Consider the following 20,679-nt stretch of genomic DNA (forward strand, 5'->3'; position numbering starts at 1 on the left):
ATCAACATATATGAAGCATCTGAGAGTCACCAACAGCTGAGATGAAGCCATCCTTTATTATTTTACTTTTGTGTTAGCTATTACTATTTTACCAGCTGTCCGATGCTTTAATTGGGAGGCATAAAAGCCCATTCCCTACCGTGTAAAAGTAGTATTCCATTCTGAACCAAAACTTCCTATTTTGATAGTTCAACAGTAAAGTAGAACCCTAGCTAATTTTCCTATAAACTCGTTTGATTTCCACTCCCTTCGTTCGAGTCCTTGTCTGGATCCCCATGATCCTGACAAACCAGTATCTAGAGCCTACGATTTTCAGAAGAGAATAGCGAGAATTCGATTCACAGAGATGGCTGCTTCACTGGTTTAAGCATAAAATTCTAGGAGCTATGGTCGGATTGGATTCACGGTGGCGATAGACTTGTCATGGTGGCGAATTGGGGAGGATTTCAATCTGAGCTGACTCACCTTGATTTGGCGAAGGATGATGCGTAGCACCAAGGTGTCTGCGGCTACTGAGGTGGTGGCTACTGCAACTGCAGCGAGTTCATAGTCTAAAGTGGTAATCTCTGACAAACGGATAGCGACTAAGGGATCTAGCAGGGGGTTCGCAGAAGCGGTATAGACGGAGGTCCTAGATCTACATTCCAGGGTGGGGAATGTTTAACTGCACCTCACCAACATGCAGAGTCAGTTGGGTTCAATTCAAGAATTGTTGCAAGAGATGTCTAAGCGTGTCAGGAATATGAAAGATCTTGAACAAGTCTCAATACCTGATGAAACATGATGAGCAAGAACGGCAAACGTTCGACATATGGTACTCTATCAGCGGAAGGTAACACAAATCCCTCCCATAACCCACCCATTGGTTATGTCCACACTGAAACATTGCCCAAGATACCCTTATCTGCCCCACCAATTCATGACGTCAACACACACATTGTTAAGCCCTTGCCATGCTCATATTTTTCGGGAACATCCAGTGTAGGCACGAAATCTATCTGTGAGGTACTTAATGCTTTGACGATCTCTTTCGTGAGATTGCCCTTCGCTGGAGATTCCTGAGCGGATGATGCCTTTGGTTTTGACGAGGACAGAAGCCACCTCTTCATCGGATCAGGTAGATCAATCTTCTCATATGGGGTAATCATTGTAGGAACTCTCCGATGCTCAGGTGATGGATGTGCCGGAGGCGGAGACGCCGGAGTTAGAGACGCTGGAGGTGGAGGTGCCTGAGTTGTAGACAGTGAAGCACGATGCAAAGTTGCCTGCGGTGGAGATACCGGGCGCGGGGGCGACGGTGCCTGAGGCGGAGATGGTTGGCACGGGGGCTGAGGTGCCAGAGGTAGAGTGGGTTGGCTCTGGGGCTGAGGTGCCTGAGGCGGAGTGGGTTGCTCTGGGGCAGCGGTGCCTGAGGCAGAGATGCTGGGCCCTGGGACAGGCGGGACGCTGGCGATTGTGACTTCTGACAGCTTAATATGATATCCCGTCTGGGCCACAAAATGAAGTTTCCAACAGCCTCATCGAGAATCTCAATACCCTCAGGTGCGCTGATTTCAAGCTTGTACTTCCTGAAAATCGGCTGCACCGAGTCCACTTGTACCTTGGTGTAACCGGCCGGAATATCTTGACTGTGAAACACACGGCCTGGAATGGCCTGGCCAGTTGTAGCCTCGACAGTGAACTCTCCCTTGCCGATCGGAACATGAAGAATGCAAGGGGTAGCCTCTTTGATTTCATCCACAGGATATCTCTGGCTATCGAAATGTGTGGACCCGACGCTGCTCCTAAATCCTGGGCTAGTTGGTTGCTCTATCAGCATTAATGCCGCCCTTTCCTTCTCCTTTTCATTCCACATCTTCATGAATTCGACCTTAACCTGTTCTTGTATCTGTTCCTCTAGGGTCTTCTTATATCTATTACATGTCTTGTACTGGCCCGCATCGTTTGGGAATCCATGCTTCCAGCCCACTTTTGATCCGATGCCTCGAGTGCGACCCGGGTGTTCTTTGTTCCCCAGGGCCTTGGTAAGCAGGTCATTCTCCCTGTCAGGCTCTAGAGACCCTTCCTTAGCAAGCCCTTGGATGGTCTGGGTCACCTCCATGGTCTCGGGGCTATTGAAGGCTAAGTCCCCAGACTCGGTTCGTTGTGACCGAGCGTAGACCCAGTTCCTGCTTCGCTCATCACAATTTTCTAAAGGGTTGGGTTTCCCAACCCGGGCAGCCTCTTCTTCTTGCCTCCTCCACTCATGAATTTTTGGGGCGTACCCAGATGTGCCCAGGTGATGGTGGTGCTTATTCTTCTTCGCAAGTTGCTTGAACGATTCACCCAGTTTGATGGCATCAGGTGTGGTCTTCTGCCTAACAAACTCTGCCCATTGCTCTGGTGTAATTTTTTCGTATTTATTAAAGGGTACCAGATTCTTCTTCACGAATTCCTTGTTGAGCTCACTCTTCCAACCCCGGAAGCTTTTTCCCATATTTTTCAATGCATTCTGTTTGGCTGCTTCCTCTGTTCCCGAGGGGAATCGGATGGTTCTCTGCAATGTTGCCCATAGGAACTCCTTCGTCTCATCCGACACCAATCGCCAATCAGTTACAGTGATTGGGACGTACTCCTTGACAAGGAATTCGCAACCGTTGCGGAATTTGGCGCAGGCCTAATTTCAAAATGCACCAAGTCCTTACGTGACTTGATTCCATCCTTTGTCTTGCCTGGTATGTCCAGTAAGAGGCCAATGATGCTATCACACACATTCTTCTCAACGTGCATGACATCGATGCTGTGACGGACGTCCAAGTCCTTCCAGTAGGGCAAATACTTAAAGAAAATTGGCATCTTCTTCCACAGCGTGCTGGTCGGCGTCTCACTTTTCTTCTTCTTTTTACCCTTCGGTGGCTTCCCAAAAACAACCTTGATGCTACTGACCATTTCAAACACTCGTGCCCCGCTGCAAGGTTTCGGGCCAGTATCTTCCTCAACCATGTTGTCAAAATGTTTCTTCATATTGCGGTATCTGTGAGTTCTGAGTAAGAACCGTCGGTGGCGGGTGTACACTACCTTCTGTGAGTACGGAAGGTACACAGATGCGGTTTCATCCAAGCACACTGCACATTCTTGCTTCCCTTTAATATGTCCCGATAGGTTAAAAAGGGAGGGATAATCATTGATGGTAACGAAAATCATTGCTTTCAGCGTGAAGTACTGTCGTCGGAATTCATCCCACACCCAGACCCCCTCGTTCCACAGTTTCGCCATATCTTCCATCAATGATTCCAGAAACACATCTATATCATTGCCTGGTTGTTTCGGTCCTTAGATAAGAGTGGACAGCATAAGGTACTTCCGCTTCATGCATAGCCATGGAGGAAGGTTGTAGATGGCCAGGACCACTGGCCAAGTGCTATGTGAGGTGCTCATGTCACCGAAAGGATTCATTCCGTTCGTACTCAACACGAACCTTACATTCCTTGGTTCTTCAGGGAACTCTGGATACATAGCATCGAACTTTCTCCATTGCCTAGCATCAGCGGGGTGTCGAAGCTTAGTTCCATCCTTCTTACGCTTATCGAAATACCAACGCATCAGTTCAGAGTCCCTAGGGTTCGAGTACAGGCGCTGCAAGTGGGGTATCACTGGTAGGTACCACATCACCATCGCAGGACTTCTTCTCTTCTTCTCTGCGTTGGAAGAAGTGTCTTCTTCATCACGACCAGCATTACTTTTCTTCTTCTTCGTGTTGGCGGAAGCAACTTCGTCCTCACAATCATCATTCCTCTTGTACCGACTCGCATTTCACACTGGACATCTATCCAAGGCTTCGTACTCTTTACGGTAGAGGATACAGTGGTTCGGACACACGTGTATTTTTTGCACATCCAATGACAACGGGCAGATAAGCTTCTTCGCCAGATAAGTGGTGGTGGGCAAGGAGTTAGGCTTCGGAAGCATGTTTGCCAAGAGACTCAACAGATTCGAGAAACTCTTGTCGGACCATCCATTGCTGGCCTTCAACCTTAGAAGTTCAAGCACCGAATGCAACACCGTAAACTCCTTATCACAGCCCTTCTATTCCTCATACAAAAGTTTCTTCAATGCCTTTTTTAATGCCTCAAAATTATCTAAACCTCTCGTGTCCCTTAAAACATGCGGTTCTGCGTGGCGCAGCATTTCCTCCAGATCAAAGTCAGCATCATCATCCAGATCAAAATCGGGTTCATCATCCATCATAAAATCAGTGTCGCCTTCGACTGCTCCCTCATCATCACCATCTACTTGATCAGCAGCGATGTCCTGGTTTGGTTTGCTTGTACGTTGTTCGCCGTGATTGGACCAACATTTGTAATTCTCAACAAAACCTCTCAAGATCAAGTGCGATTTGATTATACTTGATTTGTCCCACAATTTCTGGTTCTTGCAGTCAGAACATGGACAGTACATTTCCTTTATCTTCTTAGTTAAAGCGTCCTTCTCTGCGGCTTCAATAAAAACAGAGAGTCCTTTGATGTATATTTCTCCATGTCTTGGCGCATCATACATCCATGCTCTGTCCATCTTTAACTTCAACCACAAAATTAGATACATTAATTAATTAAATAATTTATTTGAAAATCAGAATTAAAAAGATTATTATGATTATAATATGTCTACGCAATTGAATCTACATTAACGTAAATTTATGACTCAAAATAATGTGAATTCATTACTCTCTCTCTCTCTCTCCCCCTCTCCCTCTCCCTCTCCCCTAGATCTAGATCTAGATCTAGAGAAAATATCCCTATTCATGATGAAACCTCCTAAGGCTAAACATCACATTCTAGCTACATTTTTAAAATATAATACTAGAATCATGTGAATCTACACAATTAAATCAATATTGCAACAAATTTGAGCTAATTTGATGATCAAAATAGCAAGAACCATGGGCATCTCTAGATCACATTGAAACTCTAATTTAGCCTTAAATCTAAATTTAAACTTCAAAAAAATGCAAGCTAGGGATGAGATATACATACCTTATTTAGCTCCTTCAAGGAAATCAAAAACAAACCCCCCCCCCCCCCTATTTTCCAAATCGGCCGCCACAGTAAATGCTTACTGTTTCGAACAGTAAGTCTGTCTGAATGGAGCTGGCCGAGAAGAAGCAGTATTTATGGAGTATTTTCACAGGCGGTCGACTTAATAAACCGCCTGTGGAAACTAATTTCCACAAGCGGTTCCTTAAGTGGACCGCCTGTGAAAATGAGATCTATTTCCACAGGCGGTCCACGTAAGGAACCGCCTGTGGAAATTACTTTTCACAGGCGGTCCTCGGTCGCACAGGGCCGCAGCCACTTTCTCAAGCGGTTCTTCCTACGAACCGCCTGTACAAATCAATCCTAGGTGTCTCGGAAAATAGGTTTTGTAGTAGTGTATTCAGAGCTTCATGGACATGTCTTTTGCTGCTACAGCTGCACTATCACCCAAACTAAACTTCAGTCAGTTAAAGTTGCTGCTGGTGGTGAATTTAATTCAGGAGCCATTGTTGAACATTGTACCTATGTGGTAGGCCAAGAGAAGTTTGATAACCCATTCTAGCTACTAGAACTCAACAATTATGACCTTATTGTTGGGTGTGACTGGGTATATCAGCATAGCCCTATGGGGATGAATACTTACCATTACCAAGGATGGGATTTACCAAGTCAAATTCATTGATTACACTGAGCCATATAAGCATTGTCACATTTCTGATAACAAGCTTCACAAGTTGTTGTCCAAAGGGGTCATGGGCTATGTGCTCCAAATTAGGATGGTTGTAGACCCATCTGAATTGAGAGCAATAGGGAATCAGTACAAGATATTCTGGATATGTATGCTAACATCTTTGCAGAACCATCTGGTCTTCCACCACAAAGACAAAAAGATCATACCATTCCATTGGAAGCTGGTGCAACACCACCAAAAAATCTCAGGCCATACAGACTTCCTCACCACCTCAAGAATGAAGTGGAGAAACTTATACAACAAATGCTTTCTTCTGGCAAGATAAGAGTAAGTGAAAGTCCATACTCTTCTCCTGGTATGTTGGCTATTGGAAAGAAAGATGACTCCTGGAGATATTGTGTTGATTTTTAGAAGATTGAATGCTCAAACTGTAAAGAACAAGTATTCCATTCCTATTATAGAGGACCTTTTTTATGAGCTTCATGGTGCTTAGTACTTTTCTAGTTTGGATTTGTGATCTTGATTTCATCAAGTACGAGTGGAAGAGGAGGATATCCATAAAACAACCTTCAACACTCACTTTGGTCATTTTGAGTTTTTAGTCATGCCCTTTGGATTGACTAATGCACGTGCCACATTCCAATATCTTATTAATGTCGTATTTGAACCTTATCTGAGGAAGTTCATCTTGATTTTCTTCGATGATATAATGATCTATAGCTCTACTTTTGAAGAACACTAACATCATTTACAAATAGTACTGCAAACCCTCAAAGATCACAAACTTTTTGCCAAAAGGAGCAAATGTGTTTTTGCAGTGCAGAGAGTACATTATTTAGGGCATGCTATCTCTAAAACTAGAGTGCAAATAGATCCTGCCAAGATTCAGTTTGTTAGAGATTGGCCTCTCCCACAAACTGTCACCCAGCTAAGAAGCTTCTTGGGCTTGGCAGGGTATTATAGAAGATTTGTACAAGGATTTGGGGTAATCTGTAGGCCTCTTCATGATATGCTCAAGAATGACTCATTCTCTTGGGGCCCTAAACAGACAGCTGTTTTCAGGCCATTAAACTCAAGTTAACAACAACACATGTACTTTCATTGCCTAACTTCTCTGAGCCATTTATTCTTGAAACAGACGCAAGTGGTCATGGACTTGGTGTTGTCTTGATGCAAAATGGAAGACCATTGGCTTATTTTAGCAAAACCTTGAGTAAAAGAGCTCAAACTCAGTCAACATATGACAAGGAAGCTCTGGCTATATTAGAGGCACTGAAAAAGTGGCGCCATCATTTTCTGGAATCCAAGTTAATGATACAAACTGATAAAAAAAGTCTGAAGTACATGACATATTAAAAGCTCGCAGAGGGAATCCAACATAAGTTAATGTTGAAGCTGCTGCAGTTTGGCTACTCTATTGAGTATAAGAGGGGCAAGGAAAACATTGCAGCAGATGCCTTGTCTAGGGTACTCCCTTCTTGTCAAGCTATCTCCACTATCACTCCAGCCTGGGTTACAGAAATCCTCAAAAACTATGAAGAAGATCCTCACTGCAAACAAATCATTACACAGCTTTCCATTATTGCTTATCCTAACTCTGGGTATACTCTTCATTCGGGTGTTTTAGATACAAAGGCAGAATACTTATGGGCTCAATGCCTTCTCTTCACTCCATAATCATCTCATCACTACATTCCTCTGCAATTGGTGGCCACTCAGGAATTACAGCAACATACAAAAGGGTGAAGAAACTATTTCACTGGACTGGCATAAAGAGCAGTGTCACCAAATTTGTCACTGAATGTGATGTATGCCAAAGGACAAAAGGGGAACATTGTCACTATCCTGTCCTACTTCAACCATTGCCTATCCCAGACATGGCATGGTCTCACATTTCTCTAGATTTTGTGGAAGGCTTACCTAAATCCAATGGAATAGATGTGGTGCTGGTTGTGGTTGACAAATTCACCAAATACGCCTACTTCATCCCTCTTGCACATCCATATACCACCCAGTAAGTCACCAAGCTCTTCATTGACCACATATAAACTTCATGTCCTGCTAGTAGCCATTGTCTCAGACAGGGATCGTATCTTTACTAGTGCTTTATGGCAGTCTCTCTTCACAACACTGAAAGTCTCACTTCGGTTCAGTTCATCCTACCATCCTTAGAGTGATGGACAGATTGAACGCATAAACCAGTGTTTAGAATCTTATCTTCGGTGCATGGCCTTCTCTAAATCTAGAAGATGGTCGTCAAGAACACAACATACCACTCTTCCCTCAAGCTTATTCTATTTGAAGCACTATATGGGTTTCCTCCACCCCTCATTAGTGAAATTGCCATCTCTGGATCTGAATCTCCAACCAAGGAGTTTCTGACAAAAAAAAAGGAAATGATCTCTCAGCTCAAGGAAAATTTAGCTCAAGCATAGGCATGCATGAAGAAATTTGCTAGTCTTAAACGTTCTGAAAGAACGTTTGCTATTGGAGATTTTGTTTATCTGAAGATGCAGTTGTACCATCAGGTAGCATTTGGACTAAGACAAACACTGAAGTTAGTGGCCAAATACTATTGTCCATTCAAGATACTGAAGAAGGTTGGGGAAGTTACATATCAACTTCAATTGCCTGCTAATGCTTAGATTCATGATGTGTTTCATGTCAGTCAGTTTAAACATCATGTTGACTTACCTCATGTGGATGCTCCAGGTCGGATCAAATTTTGCCCACTTGTTGTTCTCGACACGCGTTCATTACTTCGCAAGGATATACTGGTGACTTGATGGCTGGTGCAGTGGGACAACCTGCCACTAGATGATGCAACCTGGGAGGACATCACTTTGATCAAAAGCTCCTTCTCAGAGTTTCACCGTGCTATGACTAAGTCCTGGTTTCCTGATGCTACCGCCTCAAGGGATGAGGAATTGTCATGACCCAGTCAAGTAGACCGCTGAAGATCAACGTGTATAAAGCATCTGAGAGTCACCAATGGCTGAGATGAAGCCATCCTTTATTATTTTACTTTTGTGTTAGCTATTACTGTTTTATCAGCTGCCCGATGCTGTAATTGGGAGATATAAAGGGCCATTCCCTACCGCGTAAAAGTAGCATTCCATTCTGAACCAAAATTTTCTAACTTGATAGTTCCACAGTAAAGTAGGACCTAGCTAATTTCCCTGTCTACTCGTTCGATTTCCACTCCGTTCGAGTCCTTGTCTGGATCCCCATGATCCTGACACCCAGCCCAAAACGACAAGGTTTAGCACCCCTGCGCAGCTGCGCCGACTCACACTCGCCGCCCCGGCACCCGCAGTCCCGATCCCGATCTCGCCGCCCCCCGCGCTCCCGCAGTCCCGCACCTCCGACGCTTCCCTCCGCGAGTCCGCGTCCATTCGTCCACGGCACCTGCTCGGCTGCTCCTGATTCCGAGCGCTCTCGCGTCGCGGAGCAGGCCCAGGCGGGCAGGCGCCCAGCCGCTCCACCGCCGAGGCGCGACAGGCGACAGCGACAGCCCCGCACGGCCGCGTGCTCCGCCCTGGTCACTGGTCAGCAGCCGTAGCCGGCCAGCCGCTCCACGTTGCTTCGAAAGGTGAAGCAAGCGAACTGCACATTGCTAGATTGAGTGTACTGTGTACATTCTTCTTTTGCTTACTTTCTCTTCAGATTGTCGCAATTGCCATGCTGCTGCAGAATTATGGGTTCACGAAATTAGTTTCTGGTTTCTTTATTTAATTTAGCTCCCAGTGCGGCCACTGTTGGAAATGAAATCAACAGCCTGGTGAAGTACAAGCAAGAAATCCCATCTGAAAGCTGCAATCACGAACCCTGCAAGTTATTTTCTGCTGAGGAGCAGTGAGCTTGCCACACTCGTGGGCTCGCAGCTACCTTCCACTTCAGGTAAAACTAACCGCTGATCCTGTGGTCCTGCCTTCTTTCTTTTGATTCATGACCCGTGTTATAAATTATAAATTGTTGCTGCCAATGCCATTGAATAGTTTAAATTTAGTTACATTGTTTGTTGTCATTTAGAGATGGAGATAATTTTTTCAAAAGATGGTCAGAAAAGTTTAGTAACTCAGGAAAGCGGTGTTGAGCAAAAGAGAGCACGTGTTGAGAACTAGTGGAAATTTAGTAGTTAGTAATTAGCACCCTCCCCCCCCCCCCCCCCTCTTGCTTCATTCCTGTGTCTGCCACTGTGGTTAGGTTGGATTGTGCTTTTTTTCTTATTCTTCTTGCTCAGTGCGCGCAAGATCGATCAGTCCCAGTTTACACCATAGGATTCTTGCTGCTAATGTCTCGACGTGAATTATCTAATTATCTTTGCATCGTGTTCTGTAGGATAGCATGGTCTCTGTTACTTTGTGGACTGAAGTTTGCTACCCCTTTTTCTATGGTTGTTATTACTTTCAGAATGCTGATTCTGTTTCATGTGTGAATCAATGGTTGTTGTTACTTTCAGAGCTCGTGGTTGCTGTCAAAGTGTGCATGAACAATGGTTTGGGTCGAAGGCAATTATACCCAAAGGGAACAGAGAAAACGGCTTGCTGGATGGAGGTTTAGATGATAGCTCACACAAGAAGAGAGGGAGGAAGGATAAGGGCGAGGAGCCCCGGAAAGGGGGTTATGGTTCGAGTGAAGGACCTTCACTAGAGAAAACTAAGCATGGAAGCATGGGGACAAGAAGAAGAGGCAGCAGAAGGGTGAGGATGGGAAAAAAGGAAAAGGGCAGGGAAAGATGAATCACGGTCCTCTCAAGAATCAGGATGTGCTACCGTTCTCCAATACATCAAAGCCAGCGCAAAATGTTCTTAGGTATGACTGTCTGTGCTCCCCGAATTTCCCCTCCTGTTAAATGTAGAGACGATGACCTACTTTTATCCATGAAGATGCTAAAGTGCTAAGATTCTTCTTTTCTAATGCTCAACAATGCTTAGGAAAAGAGTTGATCCTGAAACTGCAAAGTACTTTATGGAGATCTCAAATCTCTTTGATAACAAGGAGATTGGTTTGGAAGAGCGCTCGGCTATATGCGCTAATGCCTTGGAAGAAACTAGAGGGAAAGAACTTGAACTTGCCACCGATGCTGTAATAAGCCACACCTTGCAGGTTCTTGTAGAAGGCTGTGAGTTGGAGCAGTTATGCATGTTCCTTCGCAACTGTGTCGGGTCTTTTCCTGTTATTGCCATGGATAAATTTGGATCACATATGGCTGAAGCAGCTCTCAAGTCACTGGCAACACATCTTGAAGATGAGGCCTCCAGGGCCATGATAAAAGAGATATTGAACAAGATATGCATGGTACTCTTTTTTATTCTTGGCAACATATCTCATTTCCATTTTCTTGAAATGGAACTCACATTTGTTTCAGGTTATTGCTGCAGATGCTGCTAATGTGATGTCCAGCTGATATGGATCACATGTTCTCCGCACTCTTCTTTGTCTTTGTAAGGGAGTTGGTAGAGTCATTGCAAGACTTCCACTCTACTAAGAGATCTGCTGTTCTAGCTGAGCGGTTGAGTTGTGGTATACATCAATCGGGTGGACATGGTCCAAAGAACTTTGAAAATGGTTTTTCAGACATGTTCAAGTCTTTTGTCAGACAAATGCTACATAGTGCAAAAGCTGACATTGCAACTTTACGAATTGACAAGAACAGTAGCCTTGTTTTTCAGGTTAATCTCTTGTGTTGCTCAGAATATAATTCTGGAATTTTCTTATCGGGTCTCTCTCTTAACATATCGCTCTGCAGACTGCACTGAAACTGTCTTCTGGTGATGATAATGAATCGCATCATATAATATCAATTCTTCTTGGTTATGATGAAGACGACATTCTACAGAAGAGAGATTACAGTGACAAAAAGAACAAGATTATTACTTTACTTGAAGAAACTGCTTATAGCCATCTCTTGGAGGTACTCTTTTGAGATTCCTTTTTTGCAATGAGAAAGTCAATTCATATATTGCTTGCATTTGCGTATACTTAAGACTTGTTGTCTACATAGATCTTGTTCTTGCCTTCTTTTTTATGTTCTTTGGTCTTTTTTGTTGGGTGTGTGGAGTGACTTGAAGCATTTAAGAGTAGTTGCCAAAGCCTGATTATTTGCAATTTGGTATACTGAATAATACTCATTAATAATGCCTTGCAGGTGATTGTGGAGGTTGCCCCGGAGGAATTACGCAATGGTATGCTTGTAGGTACTCTGAGGGGTGCATTATTTGCAATCTCATCTCACCACTGTGGGAATTATGTGGTGCAAGCTTTGGTATCATCAGCTAAAACCTCAGATCAGGTATACAGACTTGGTGTAACTAGTAACCAAATCAAAGGTTCTTTCAATAAATTGATCTTCTGTGTAAAATACTGAAATAAATGCTCTATCCTCTACACATTGCATTGAGACATTGAGTTAGTCAACAATTTATAAATCATCACTTCATGTTGAAAAATTCATCACTTCATGTTGAAAAATTGGAGGACATTTTAACATATCTGCTTACTTTGATATGCTAGACTGGTCACAGTAGATCTTGACTCTTGATAATGAACCTGCAAAATGCACCCTTGGACAACAGTAGGGGCCTCCCCTACTGTATTTCCCTCAAAAAGAAAAAAACAACCATGGGATGTAGCTGGTTCTAAAATTCATTCGGTGATCATGGACAATCTCTTGTCTGATCAACTACCTTTTGTGCAATAAACTGTGCTATAATTTCTTAATCGTAGCTTCTGCACTGCTTATCTTGGAGGGAATACATTACTTGCGTTCTTGTGTGAATGCATGTGCTCAAGTTCTGCATATAATGTGATTGGTGGTTTAAATAATACTACCTCCGTTCTTTTTTACTTGTTGTTTTGGACATCTACACAGTCTCCAACACATGTCTTTGACCATTACTTTTTTTAAGCATTTGTTGTTGAAGTTTATTGAAAATATAGTTGTATGAGAGTATTTGTCATGACAAATCTACTAATACCATTTTCATGCTACAAATCTTAATACTTTCGTGTATATTAGTGGTCAAAGTTTCTAAAGTTTGATTGCACACATCCCTAAACATTATCTATTAGAGAACGGTGGGAGTATATTCTACTTGTTTCCATTTCTAATTCTTATCAGATTATGTTTTTCCAATTAGAGTCTTTCCTTGTTTAATTTTGACAATACTTTTTGTTTTCCTCCGCAGATGAATCAAATCTGGGAGGAACTTGGTCTGAAAATTAAGGAATTGCTTGAACTAGGTAAAACAGGGGTTGTAGCTTCCATCTTAGCGGCATGCCAGCGGCTTGAAATTTATCGCCTTGAGGTCTTCATTTATGAACTTTTAATTTCTGTGTCATTATTGGATAACTTGTTTTGACTAAATATGTCTGATTCCTCTGTTTTGAACTGCAGAGTTCACAAGCTCTTGCTGCAGCATTAAGTTAAGATTCTGAGTCTCCTGATAGCATTGTTGCACATATGCTTTTTCTTGAGAACTTCTGACGCGAAAGATCTTATTGGACATGGCCCCTTGGTGCAAAGATGAGTGTCCTTGGTTGCTTCATGCTGCAACCAATTTTTCAATACCCACATGTATGTTGAAGTTGCTGTATTCTTCTTAAGTTCCCTTTTGGGTCACTTCACTATCACATGGTGACAATATATGTCCAGTTTATAGTCTATGCTGCTGACTGTTCATTATTCTCTCCTATTTTGCAAATTGTTTTGTGCTCATTTTGTTAGTTCGATCTTTTTCTGACTTTGGCATATATTTTGCTATGATAACTTCATCATTCAATCACATTGACCGTCTCTCTGACCTTGTTGCCCTAAGTGGGTAGTCAATACTTTATTTCTTGAACAATAATATAGCAATACATGAACTAGCAGTTTAGTACCTTGCCTTATCTCTCTGACAGCTTAACTAAATTGCTATCTTGTTTCCTTAGCATTAGTATGGCACGACCTAGATGGCCAACACCCTACTCCTGCGTTCCATTTTTTGTACAGCAATATATCCGACCGTATGTTGCAAGCTTGCTGGCTATGGAGGATGATCAGATCCTCCAAATTTGCAAGGATTCTGGAGGTAGCCGTGTTCTTGAGGCTTTTCTATGTTCAAGTGCCACTGCAAAGCGAAAATTTAAAGTTTTTGGAAAGTAAGCCTCTTCTTCCAAACACCCCAACTTCATGCCTTTCACAAAATGTGTTCTGATATAGTGATCTACTTCATATGATTTATTTTCCTTATTGATCTGTATATGTGCACCACATAACATGTGCATATTGCAATTGTGTAATAAAGCTGCGAGTTTGAGGTGCATTAGTAGTGCTATCATATTTCCTTTTCACTTTTGAGCTGTAATTATCAAGTAGTGACAACAAAGCTTGATTCAAGTAAAGCCAGGTTTAGTTCTAGTTTTATAGTGTTATGACCGGCATACAGTACAACTGGTGCAGCAGGAAGGTGTTAGAACCGGTTTAGGAGATGTAATTCGATTAGGAGATATATTCTAGTCGGTTTAGGAGATAAGTTCGAGTTGGTTTAGGACAGAATCTAGTGCAGTTCGGTAGAGATAAAACAGTCTAGAAGGTTTAGAGATAAGAGTCTAGTTGGATCAGGATAGGTATTAGAGATAGAGTCCAGAGATATTGTTGGGTTTGAATCAGGACTTGTAGACCGGTGGGATGTCCCTGGCCGGCTATATATATGGGGCTATGCGCCCATATCAATTCAAGCAAGCAATTACCTCTACTACTATTTTCTTCCTTCTCCTGCCGTGCTATTCCCTTGCCTATCCCCTGCTGTTCTACTTCCCCTACCTCTGTCCAAGCTCTGCCGAGATCACCAGCTTGGCGATCACAGTGCCTACCAGCAGGAAGTTTAAGCCAAGTGCAGCATAGATACAACCTAAGAAGATTAGGCCCTACCATATAGCCTCACTACCTAAAACCTTGTTTGGCTGGATTAGGATAAAAAAGAAAACTAAAAAAATGTTTTCACAAAACTTGAAGTTATGAGTTTTATGGAAATTCTACTTCGCCTAGTTTTCATAAAACTTAAAATCTTATCAGTAATGTAAAATCATTTTTAGCCAAAGATTATTTTCATTAAATGCCATCATAACCTAATAAAAAATTAAAAGTTGCTAAAACACATCTGAAAGCAAACTCATAAAAATTCAATCAATAAAGCTTTCATCCAGAGTCACTAGAAGAACTCTTCTTTTTTTTTTTGTTCAAGAATAATTCCTTACATGCCATTGCAAACGTCCTGATTCCTGGATTCACCCCTGTTTACAATGCCATCACTATACAAGCAATGCTTAATGGAGGATTGCAACAGTGTAGTGCACTGGGAATATGCGGACAAGCAGGCCACTGAGGGGGTTTGACTGTACCAAGCCTATCATGAATTAGGGTAACATAGAACTTAAAAATGCCTAAGATAAAAAAGTTGATGTGCTGTCCTGCACTCTTCCCAAGGTGCGCCATTTTGTAGTTGCACTGTGACTACAGATAAATAATAATGTATTGTATTGCATCCTATGTTTGATCATTTATTTCTAATGCGTTAGATATTTGATACTATTAGTGAACATTAATTTAGAATGTCAGTCCTTGTTTGTTATTTGTTAAGCTGAAGTGCACTGGGCATCTGACTTCAATGAATTGTCTCATTGTCTCAGTTCGTTTTACTGCTGTTGAACAGTTGTTTTGGCAATGTAGTAAACGAAAAGCTGCAGGCTTTGTTTCTATTATGTTTTGTAAAATGTTCTTCTTTTTTACTAGTATGTATTATGTGACAGATTGCAAGGTCATTATGGAGAAATTGCTATGAATCCTTCTGGTTCATTCTTAGTAGAGAAATGCTTTACTGCCAGTAACTTCTCTCATAAAGAGGCTATAGTGGTACAGTTGTTGGCTGTGCAATCTGAACTAAGACAAGACACGGGTTCCACTTGTTAAATAACCTGGATGTTGATAGGTAAGTCATGTTTCCATTGTCCTCTTATTCAATTTTTTTAGTCTATGCTTATCAGTACAATATCGTTCTGTTGCCTATGTTAATCGACTTACCGTCCGCTTTGTTATAGATATGCTAGGTGACCTGATCAGTGGAGAGCTAGTCAAACTTCGAAGGAAACAACTCAGGGAAAAATTCAGGTGGATTTGGCTCAAGCAGTAAACCTGTTGGACAGAACATTGAAGAACTGTTTTCTCCTCAAAGTCCCACAAAGAAATGTAAACAGAAGAAGACTGATAGAATTACTGAGGATTCCAGCACCAACAAGCCAGATTTATCCCAGGAATGCAACAGTAAGAGGCCAAAATCTGCCAAGGCAACTTGTGAGAAAGAATCAAGCAGCAAGAAATTAGTGAGCCAAGGCCCGAGCATGAGCACGTCATTCTTCAAGGACTCTGCTGTGAGAAAATCACCAGGCTTCCTTTCAGATAAACCAAGCCTCAAGAAACAAAAACATCAGAGACCCACTTTTGGTAAATCGGACGGCATCAAGTTTGTTCAAGATAGTACAAGCACACCATTTGTCAAGAATACTGGCAAACAAAAACAGTCCATCGCCGAGCTGGCTGATCTGGCTGGTAAGGAGAAACTGACTGCGGCTGAAGTCCGCAAATTGTTGAAGCCTGAAATGGCAGGCAACCGATTCCAGACCATGTGAGCAGCTGTAGAAAGCTAGAAATCAGGATCACCCCTGTTCTCTCAAATGCGAGGAGAAGCACCAATTTTGTTTGTCATTTTTCTTCATCTGTTGCAAGTCATGAGTTTGTAACACGTGAGATGGTTTTGAACTTTTGATACAGTAGACTGAGCTTCCTATGCATGTATTGAAACCGGCTTCCAGTAAGGTTTGTTTGATTCACTGATGCACTGCAGGAACTACAAAAAACATGTACAAAGGTGCCAGTCCAAGGCCAGGTTTCCTGTGCCTTGTACTTCCCTCCTTTTCTATCACACTACTTAGCTGTGAATAAAAAAAAATACATTAATAGCTGAGAGCAAATTATCTGCTACGGCAAAATGACAGGGGACAATCTAAGACCTTGGAGGTCATGTCACAAGTGCAATGTAGATACGAAGAAACTATAAGGAAATGATAACCCCGGTGTGGTTAGAACAAGACATGCTCTTCCATCCATCCAATGCATTTAGGCCGTGAAATCTGCAGAATCCCACTTGCTCCCTTCACATGTGTTTGTCCCAACTCAGATTCTGCACTCTGACAAATGTTGTCTCAAAAGATTCAGTCTACATGCCCTGCATGGTACCGTCCAAAATGTTTCATGTCTCCTAGTTCTAAGCTTGTCCATATTGATCATATATTAGACTATCTTTAACAGTGTCTCTTTGCGAGTTCTATTTCTTTCACGAAGGGATTATTGTCCTTTTAGCATTTCAACGGTTTTACTTTACAATTTATTTCACAAAGGGATTCTCTCTCTCATTCCCTCCACCTCGGGATTCTCTCTTTTTTTTCACGAATCCTTTCGAACTGAAGATGACAGAAAATAAAGGGTATGAGAACAGAGAGGAGAATCAGGAATGAAAAGAAATAAAAGGAATATGATTGAGATGATCTTATTAGTTTTTCAGTTTAATCTTCAAGTTATGGCGGGCACAACGCTGACTTGCTGTCTTGTTCATAAACACTGGATTGCTCCCATAACAGTATGATTGTATGACAGAATCTTGTGAAGGCAAAACACACTCCCAAATGTTAATGCCCTAACCCTTATATTTACAGGCACCATGCCTTTCCAGTTAAGCCAACTGCTTCAGTCCAGTCATTCTGCTCATCTGCCAGCACACTGATTACTCTGAACCATTGCTGCCAAACTGCTACTGCTGCTACTGATAAATACTTGGTTATCCACTGCACCTTGCCATGGGCTGCTCTTAGCTGGAAGTGGCCTTTGAGCTTTGAATGTGTTGCATTGCCCATGACTTGCTCTTCCTCTGGACCATCTGTGCAGTGCAGCTCTGGTGATTCCTCTGTTGGTGATTCTTCGGCCGGTGTGAGATGACGAAGAAGAGTTGTTATGGCCATGGGGGTGCTGCTTGTGATCCTCACCGTGATCAGTGTAAGGTGACCGACCATTTACTGCGTTCGTTCAGATCTCAGAGGTTTTGTACATTCACATGGCATTCTTTTCCCTGCAGATTCTCACCATCTTCAGCAAATCTGAACCATGCCATCTTTTCACAAGCTTAACTCCATGTCAAATCCGAACTTTGATCGATTCTCATTTCAGCCCGCAGGAGAAGCAAATCAAGCAATGAAACATCAACAGAGCAGCAGCTCAGCCCCCGAAGCTCCTGCAAAGAAGACATGGAAGAGGTATTTGGCATTCCTGTCAAAGTTTCAGAGGAAGATGAAGCACAAGAAGGCACCAAATGGATTCAAGCAAAGGAACCCAAAGCGCTCCTCCAGACCAATGCTCGAAGAATGCAGCAACCTGGTTCGCGTAGTCCGGCGCACGGCGGCGGGCTGCTTCGCAGCGGCGACGGCGGCAGGAGGAGGAGGGCTTGAGGAGGAGCTGCCATCTTACATGCAGCTTGACCAGGTGACCTATGAGGTAAAGAGGGAAGCCTTTGGCCCGATCTACCTGGTCACGTAGGAAGTTTCAGTGTCAAGTGCCTGTGCTACCTTGTTCAGCTGTCAAGGCAATCTTCTTGGTTGCCAACCATAAGGCATTCCTTTGTCAATGCTTGTTCCACCGTTGTTTTCCGTTTGGTTCCAGATCAAGTGATTCCTGCCCAGGGAGGCACGACAAAAAAAAAAGTGATTCCTGTCGTGCATACAGCTGCCTTGCGTTCTACATGGAAACTGGGCTGGACTTTGCTCACTTGTTAAAAAAAAAAATCGAATGATTTATGTAGATGACTCAATGATAAGCTGCGTAACTTTCACATTAAACCCCTAGCTGAACAAGCTGTTATCAGCCTTTGGTTATCTTCCTCGCCAAAGATTCGAGATCTTGCAATAGCATCATGATTGCCCGCGACCCATGGTAGGAGAAAGTAGATTGCCGGCGATCTCGATGAATGTGTAAGATTTGCAACTCGGTGGCGCTGTTCTTATTGGATGAAAAGCAAAGCAGAATTCTCTTTATTGTTCCTATGACTGTTCGAAGAAAATCGATGGTTTGAAAACAAAAGAAAAGAAGATTCAGATGAACTCCACAAGCTGGCAAAGGCTGAGATTCAGATGAACTCCACAAGCTGGCAAAGGCTGTGCCCGTATGAAAAATGATGATTGTATGATTGTCTTAAGAACCTTGACTTCCAACTGCAGGATGAGATGATTAGACATCCTACCTGCCGAGTTATAGATGGCCTGATTTTTACAGGCCATTATCATTCTTCCTCCATCAATAAAAAAATATCATTTAATTTGTATCTTCGGAAACACGGTGTTAATTTGCTATCCACATAATATTTTCGGCCTTTAACTTTGTTCCAAAACTCCATTTTATACTGTGTAATTGATTGTCTATTTGTAAGTGACTTCTTATGTAAGCATGTCACATTTTTTAGCCTCTTCCTTTGCGATTACATTTTTAGACGTTTGATCAACATATCAAACAACTGACCAACCTCTGTACAAATCCAACGGTCATGAAAAGTGACTTGAAAGAAAAAAATAAGATGAGTAGCAATTTAAAATTTAAGATTACCCTGCGAGATAGTGGTAGAGAATAAGGTTTGAATGTGATAGTGAGTTCATGCCCCTGCTCTCCTTGACGATTAACCGCTTATCGGTGACACCTAATCACACAATTAGATGACAAACTAATGTAACGTCTCAAACAAAAGGTAACGAGAAATTTTGTGCTCACAAAAGGAGGAGCTGATCTGAAATGTCCAGCGTTCCCAACAACATCATATCGACCATGTTTTTCGTTGCCAGCAGCATCACATATCTACCTAAAAGTCACGTGTTTTTCGTTCCCTGCACGGCCAAGTTAATCAGCTAGGAGTATCAACCAAGGCAGCCTAATCGAAGCTTTATTCTAAAGACAATAAAAAGAGTGACATGAATGAGCATCTCGAACACATGTCTCCGAACTAACAATGGCATCATTACTATAGAATACCATATATTTGCAGGGTCTCATAGACGGTTCATGATCGTATGTAAAAAAATATCACAAATGATTTTTGTTTAGAACCCTTATCACAAACGGTTTTAACAAAACCATATGTGATGAGCTAACACTATAACAGAACTGGTCATCTACACCAGATCATCAGTGTCAGCTATGCTAGAACCGGTATTGATGTGATTATCACTGCCGGTTCGTAAGAAAATCAGTATCACTGCTGATTTTTAATTTGAACCGGTAGTGATGGGAGGACCGGATTCAAAATTTTCATTGAATCGGGTTTTGGCTCACTCTCACGTCCACTCACGGCTCGATCGGGTACGTCCGCTGATTTTACTAAGTCCCCCGCGCGTTCGCCCTCACCTCCTCTCTCTCTCTCCACCTTATCTCTTCTGATTCATCCCCTCCTCTCTCTCCCTCTCTCTCTCAAACTAGATCTCAAGATCCATGGCGTGGGGTGCTCCGGTAGCTGGCCACCGCCGTCCTCCTCCTCCTCTTTCTCTCCCTCATCCCTAGGCGAAGAGGGAGGAGATGAGGTAGAGACGGGGTCGGCGGTGCGGCCAGAGGAGCACATTGGAGCGGGCACGGCGGCCGAGTGGGATCAACGGCTGGATTCGGATGTTGACCTCAACCCCGACCTCTTCTTTTGTTGGTGGCGACAGTGCATCCTTCTTCGTGAGCGGTAGGCTTGCGGTGGCTACCGTGTTTGCACTGGTGATCGGAGAAGGCGGTGCACTCGATGGGGCGATGCAGAGCCAAATGAAGGGGGGAGGCGATCTATAGCAGCAGCTGCACTGCCTTGCTGTCGTCAACACCAAAGCCGCCACCACCGCGAAGAGATGGGTAGCCGGAGGCCCGAG

General features: G+C 43.0%; 1 protein-coding gene and 1 pseudogene across 3 annotated transcripts; both read left to right on the forward strand.

The window, feature by feature from the left end:
* The first annotated feature begins 7,580 nt into the window (after positions 1–7,580).
* On the forward strand, positions 7,581–16,569 carry LOC133903174 (pumilio homolog 23-like; annotated as a pseudogene).
* An 811-nt stretch (positions 16,570–17,380) lies between these two features.
* Positions 17,381–18,523, forward strand: LOC133903783 (uncharacterized). 3 transcript variants are annotated; one of them, XM_062345245.1, is made up of 3 exons: positions 17,381–17,578; positions 17,687–17,799; positions 17,966–18,517. In XM_062345245.1, the coding sequence occupies exons 2-3, from the start codon at positions 17,734–17,736 to the stop codon at positions 18,329–18,331; spliced, it is 432 nt and encodes a 143-aa protein (XP_062201229.1). In that variant the 5' UTR covers positions 17,381–17,578; positions 17,687–17,733; the 3' UTR covers positions 18,332–18,517. The 3 variants fall into 3 exon arrangements, 2 of the variants coding, with proteins under 2 accessions (XP_062201229.1, XP_062201230.1); XR_009907342.1 differs by lacking the exons at positions 17,381–17,578; positions 17,966–18,517 and adding an exon at positions 17,874–17,907 and having other exon boundaries at positions 17,649–17,794; XM_062345246.1 differs by lacking the exon at positions 17,381–17,578 and having other exon boundaries at positions 17,668–17,794; positions 17,966–18,523.
* The last annotated feature ends 2,156 nt before the right edge of the window (positions 18,524–20,679 follow it).

The sequence above is a fragment of the Phragmites australis genome, chromosome 21 (assembly GCF_958298935.1).
Source record: "Phragmites australis chromosome 21, lpPhrAust1.1, whole genome shotgun sequence".
NCBI classification, from domain to species: Eukaryota; Viridiplantae; Streptophyta; class Magnoliopsida; order Poales; family Poaceae; genus Phragmites; species Phragmites australis.

Excerpts from the sequence above, each read along its gene's own strand:
- LOC133903783 (XM_062345245.1), top strand. The coding sequence starts at position 17,734 with ATGACGAAGAAGAGTTGTTATGGCCATGGGGGTGCTGCTTGTGATCCT. Across the intron at positions 17,800-17,965 it reads CTCACCGTGATCAGTGTAAG|CCCGCAGGAGAAGCAAATCA; the intron begins GTGACCGACCAT and ends TTCTCATTTCAG.